Source organism: Alligator sinensis, unplaced genomic scaffold (assembly GCF_000455745.1).
Source record: "Alligator sinensis unplaced genomic scaffold, ASM45574v1 scaffold8_1, whole genome shotgun sequence".
Classification (NCBI taxonomy): Eukaryota; Metazoa; Chordata; order Crocodylia; family Alligatoridae; genus Alligator; species Alligator sinensis.
This window is the reverse complement of record NW_005842568.1, coordinates 1,050,598-1,055,762: the sequence shown is the minus strand read 5'-3', so window position 1 is coordinate 1,055,762 and position 5,165 is coordinate 1,050,598. Positions and strand designations below refer to the sequence as shown.

The following is a 5,165-nucleotide window of genomic DNA, read 5'->3' as shown; positions in this document are numbered from 1 at the left end:
CCATGAGACCCTCTTAAGGGTGCCTTAGCGCAGGGTCTTAGCAGGGCCAGGTGTGCCACCACCTCCACGCAATGCCCCAGATAAGCCCAGAGATCTCCGAGAGGACCCCGAGCACCGGGGGCGCCCTACCCCCTGCCTTCCTGGTGCCCAGGCAGCTGGTGCCCCCCCGGGCGGGGGGCGTGCGGCACTGCGGTGGAGGGGGCAGCGGAGATGCGAGGGGGGCTTGGGGAAGGGTCCCGCTGGGCGTGCTGATGCTGCTCTGCCCCTCCCAGGCTGGACATGGGCAGCTGCAACCGGACGAGCCTGTGCCCCGGGTTCCAGGACGCCAGCACCGCCGTGGTCATGTGAGTCCCACCCCTCAACTCTCCTGCTCCCGCGCCCCGTGCTGGCACCCGCGGCCCCGGCTGGGAGGAGTGCCCGCGGTCCTGAGCCGTGCCCGGCCCCAGCCCCAGGCGGATGGGGCTTGTGCTGGGTTAGGGTTAGCTGACACCTGTGACTGGTCTGTCCACAGCGACCTGACGGAGAACCCCCTGGAGAAGCTCCCTGACGCCTCCTTCCTGGGCTTCACCAGCCTGCAGAGCATGTGAGTGCTGGGCTGGGCCGGGCAGGGTGTGACTTGTCGTGTCCCCCCCAGTGCCTGGGGGTCCCTGGAGGAAAGGGGGTGCCACAGGGGCCAGCAGGGGGCTTGGTGTGGGGGCCCCAGGACTGGTGGGCTCCGTGGGGTACAGAGTGCAAAGAGGGTGGGTGGCTGGGGGGGCACTTACCCTTGGCTGGGTGGGGGCAGGATTGGGTCCTTAACCTTTTGCAGGCTGCTGTGGCCTGGGTGCACGCAGGCAGCTCTGACCCCTCTCTCCTGCCCAGAGCCGTCCCGCTTGCCCTGGACTGCCCCGGGGGGAGCGCGGCCTGGGAGAACATCACAGCTGGCACGGACAGCAGAATCTGCCAGGGCCAGAGGAACTCCTGCAACAGCTCCGGGGAGCTCGGTAGGGGCAGGGGGTGCTCGCGGAGCTGGTGTGCGGGCTCTGCTGTCGGGGCTGCACTGTCCTCCGCGCGGCTCCCTGCCCCCCGGGAGCCATCGAGGCGGGGGTCTCACAGCCCTGTTGTGACCTCTTCTCCCATCCGCTTCCATGCAGCCTGGCTTTGCCCTGAAAACTCCCAGTGCGCCCCCAACGGCCCCAGCCTCGTCCAGTGCCTGTGCTGGGGGCCCTACCACGGCTACAAGTGCCTGCGTGAGGTGAGGAGCAGGAAGCCACCAGGGTTTGGGCAGGGGGTGGTGCTGGTCCTGGGGCCCTGGGCAGTGTCATAGAACTGGAGTCCCAGCGCCGCGGGGCAGGCAGGGAGCTCCGGAGGTCACGTCTAGTCCAGGATCAGCCCTGTGCAAACCCGCCCACACAAACCCCGCATCTGACTGCGGAGCAAAACTGCAGAGACGCCTGGACTAGCCCCAGGCATCGCCCCTCCCTGACATCCTGCTGCGGCCAAGGGGTTCATGGATGCTCCTGAGACCCCAGTTCGAGGCCGTGCCCCCACTGCAGAGGAAGGCAAAACCCCCCGGTGTGCACCAGTCTGAGCCGGGGCGAAATCCCTTCCTGCCCCAGTGCGGTGTGGGACTGAGCCTGACCACAGGGGCAAGACCCTCCAGGCAGGACGCTGTGGGGTTGGTGCTAGCAGGAGCATTGGCCCAGCCCGGGCTGCAGCACCCAGCACCTCTGCGGGGAGGGTTAAACCCCCTGACACATGGAGCAGAAAGGGGCCGGAGGCAACCAGCACAGCCCCAAAGCCCCCCACAGCACAGCACAGGCATCACTGTGCCTAGATTGCTCCTGCCTAGCACCCGTCCACCCTCCTTGACACCTCCAGGAATGGAGAGTCCCCCTTGCCCTGGCATCTCTCCCGTGGCTGCCCTGCTCTGACAGTGAAGACACATTTAAGGGATCCAACCTGAACCTGCTTTACTGCAGCCTCCAAGCTGGGCCCTTCCTCCCCGCGGGCTGCAGCTGCACGGTTCTGCTAGCGACTTGGTGCAGGAACGGGGAGCCTCTGCCGGGAGCAGGCACCAAGGCTGGGGGGAGCTGCGGCTGCTGGGCAGGGCTGGTGCTGGGTGAAGGGGAGCTGGGCTAGAGCAACAGGGCGACGTCCCAGCTGGTGTGGGGGGGGCTGCCCACGGTGCCCAATAACCCACGCACGGGTCCCGGGTGGGATGTCGCTGGCTGGGCCGTCGTGTTGCCTGGAGGGGTCTGGGGTGCACGTAAGACGGCGCCTGGTTCTGGGCTGCAGGGCCCGGGAGGTGATGCTGCTTCGGCCGGGCACCGTTTCAGCCCCTCTAGGCTCCAGGACAGGCTCTTCCCCTGGGAGAGACTCGCGGCCCCCTTGGAAAGAGCCAGCTCTTGGTTTCTGCTTTTTGTTTTGTTTTGTGTTTTGCCTACAAATCGCATCTAGAGCAGTGTTTAGACTTCAGGACCCGTGGCTGTGTCTGCCTGGTCCGAGACCTCTGGGCTTATCTCAGATGTTCACCCGCCTGATGTGGTGGGACGTCTGCGACACCCTTGAATGAATCTCAGGGCCGGCCAGGCTGCCACGTCCTGGGCCGAGAGTGCAGCAGGCAGCTCTGTGCTTGGGGATTTAAGGAGGTGGGAAAGCGGAGAGGTCTGGGGTGAGCAATGGGAACGACCGAGTGGGGACAGGCGGCCGTACGGGGGAGGCTGCAAGCAGGGCGATGTCCAGCGTGGAGACGGGGTGCTTCGGGGCATCACCGCAGGCTTGAAGCCTGGGAAAGGGCTCGAGACGGAGCAGAGCAGAGGCCTTGTGCTGCAGCCGCGCGGCCTTGGGGCCCGTCTCGGAAGACGCCGGGAGCCATGGGAGGCAGGAAGGGTGGAAGCTGCCTCCTCGAGGTGCCCAGGCCAGGGCCAGCCTGTCCTGCCGGGGGACGGGATGGCCCTGGGGGTCAAGCCCGGCCCAGAGGGTCCCGTGTCCTGAGCTGGGGTCCACGGGCTCACGGCTGGCTTTGCCTTGCAGGGCACCTTCCCCATGCTGCTCTTCTATGGGGTCCTGGGAGCTGTGACCGCCGTCCTATCCCTGCTGCTCTGGGGCACCCAGCGGGGGAAAGCCAAGGCCTCCTGAGCCGCTCCGGGCTGGAGCATCTGGGGGCCAGGACGCCCCGCGTCTCCCCCAGCCTGAAACGGATCGCCTCCCCGTGGGACCCCGCACCCAGCCAGGCCCGGCCTCCCCCCAGCGCGCGGGCTGGCTCTGCCTTCCTGCCTCTGGGCTGCTGTTCCCCTGCCTCCGCGGGGCCGGGGCTGCGTCCCCGTGGCCCGACACAATACAGACTTGATTTACGGCCTGGGCTGCGTGTGGGGCTGGACCGCACGGCGCGGGGGGGCCTGGGCCTGGGGGCCCTGGCGGCTGGGACGTGCCGAGAGCCCTGGGCCCAGGCTGAAATGGGGGTGGTCTCTGCGCCCTGGAGGCCTGGCTGCAGCTGCTGGGGGCTGGAGCTGGCAGCCGCTCTCCTTCCCAGGCCCCAGCCGCCCCCGGCAGAGGCATCTCCGGGGAGGCCGGCGGCTGCCTCGGGAGCGGGCCGGCGGCCAGGTGTGCGGCAGATTTACGGCCGCAGCCTTGGCCCTGGCCGCTTTCCCACGGAGCCGGGGCTGGTTCCTCTCGCTCACGGCTCCAGTGAGCAGGGGGCTCCCCAGGCCTGGTCCCTGTCCTGGGCAGCCTGCTCTGGCCCCGTATGCCTCACCTTGGCCCTACAGGCACCTGGGCCAGGCAGGGCTGAGAGGCTTCCCTGTGCTGGTGCAGCCCTAGTCCCTGCTGCAGGCAACTTCCAGGGGGAAGGGGCAAGGGCCCTGCCCCGAGCCCCTCGGGGCGGTGCAAGGGGCTGCCCCAGCCTGGCTGTGCGGGAGGAGGGGTGCACAGCTGCTCTTGGCTTCATGCTCCCCTGACCCGTCTCCCACCTGGCTGGGCCCAGCGGCATGCGAAGGGTTAACGGTCCCAATCCGAGGCTTGCTGGGTGGGGGCGGCTGAGATGCACGACCTTGCAGACACCCAGCGCCAGCTCTGAAACCCCCCCACATCCCCGGCTTGGCACGGCTCTCGCTTTGCTTGAGCGGGACCCAGGGCTTGAGGCTGAACGGTAAAGAGGACACAAGAAACCGCAGGAAAAGGCTTCTTCACAAAAGAAATGCAGGAGCGAAGCCTGCCGGAGGTTGAACCCACAACCTTTGCATTGGCAGACTAACAGTGTCACGGTTGCGCGCGTCGGGCCCGTTCTCAGCTGGCGAGTCCAGCGTGCCCAGGAGTCCTGGCGCCCCGCAGCCGGGATGGACCCAGGCGTCCTGGCTGCCCATTAGTGCCCAGACCGCGGCCCCCCCACACCCCTGCAAATCCCAGCTCGGTTGCTGCAGGGGTGTCAGGAGTGGTCCCTGCCCTTGCCCCCCTCCTCCTCCTCCTCTCAGCTGGCAGCAGGTTTGTCCAGGCTGGGTGGCACCCCGCGGGGAGGCACGCGGCACCCTGACGTGGCGGTGAGGGGTGCAGCGTGAAGTCTGAAAGCAGCAGGAGCCGGTGCCCCCGGCCCAGTCCTGGGGTCCGGGGTGGAGGCACGGCCTGCCCCAGGGTCTGCGTGAGCGGGAGAGAGGAGCCCTGGAGCGAGGGGGATCACGGGGCAGGGCCCCCAGCTGCGGTGCCACCCCCCTCCAGGCCTGCCCATGCGTGGCTGCCGGGGGCCGTGAGCGCTGGGGCCTGTGGCTCGGGGCCGTCCCAGCCCCAGGCGCCGGCGTAGAGGCGGGAGCGCATCGGCCACTTCTGTAAGACACGGGGAGGGGGCATCAGCAAGACCTCACCCCCCCACAGCAGAGACGGGGCCGTGGGGGGCTGGAGCCCAGGGCCTGGGTCTCCCGCTGCCCCCAGCCCCGTCGGCAATAGAGGGGAAATGCCCCGTGCCCCGGGGAGGGCCCAGGCAGTACCTTGATGGGGTGGAGCAGGCTGGGGGTGCGGGCGGCGGGGGCCGGGCCCTGGCCCAGGGTGTGGGAGAGGTGGGCGATGTAGCTGGTGGCCAGGACCAGCACGTCCAGCTTGGAGAGCTTGGTGCCGGGCGGCACGGCGGGCAGCGCAGCCTGCAGGGCCAGGAAGGCCTGGCGCAGCGTCCGCACCCGGCTGCGCTCCCGCGCCGC

The 5,165-nt window shown here is 68.8% G+C and overlaps 2 protein-coding genes across 2 annotated transcripts in view; one reads left to right on the top strand and one right to left on the bottom strand.

The window, feature by feature from the left end:
- Positions 1 to 49: 49 nt before the first annotated feature.
- ATRAID (all-trans retinoic acid induced differentiation factor) lies at positions 50 to 3,340 on the top strand. The gene is made up of 5 exons (XM_006032375.3): positions 50 to 344; positions 512 to 583; positions 862 to 983; positions 1,134 to 1,234; positions 3,016 to 3,340. Exons 1-5 carry the CDS (start codon positions 280 to 282, stop codon positions 3,118 to 3,120), a joined length of 465 nt encoding a protein of 154 aa, XP_006032437.1. The 5' UTR covers positions 50 to 279; the 3' UTR covers positions 3,121 to 3,340.
- Positions 3,341 to 3,476: 136 nt separating this feature from the next.
- Positions 3,477 to 5,165, bottom strand: part of TCF23 (transcription factor 23) — a 2,522-nt gene continuing 833 nt past the window's right edge. Inside the window, exons 2-3 of the mRNA XM_014524050.2 lie at positions 4,959 to 5,164; positions 3,477 to 4,797 (exon numbers count right to left, since the gene is read on the bottom strand). Coding sequence (XP_014379536.2) covers positions 4,651 to 4,797; positions 4,959 to 5,164 — 353 coding nt within the window. The 3' untranslated portion in view covers positions 3,477 to 4,650. The remainder of the gene's footprint in view (positions 4,798 to 4,958; position 5,165) is intronic.

What these genes read in the sequence shown, in the direction of transcription:
- ATRAID (XM_006032375.3), top strand. Translation starts at nt 280, where the DNA reads ATGGGCAGCTGCAACCGGACGAGCCTGTGCCCCGGGTTCCAGGACGCC. An exon ending in GCCAGCACCGCCGTGGTCAT is followed by an intron (nt 345 to 511) that starts GTGAGTCCCACC and finishes GTCTGTCCACAG; the next exon opens with CGACCTGACGGAGAACCCCC. An exon ending in TTCACCAGCCTGCAGAGCAT is followed by an intron (nt 584 to 861) that starts GTGAGTGCTGGG and finishes TCTCCTGCCCAG; the next exon opens with AGCCGTCCCGCTTGCCCTGG.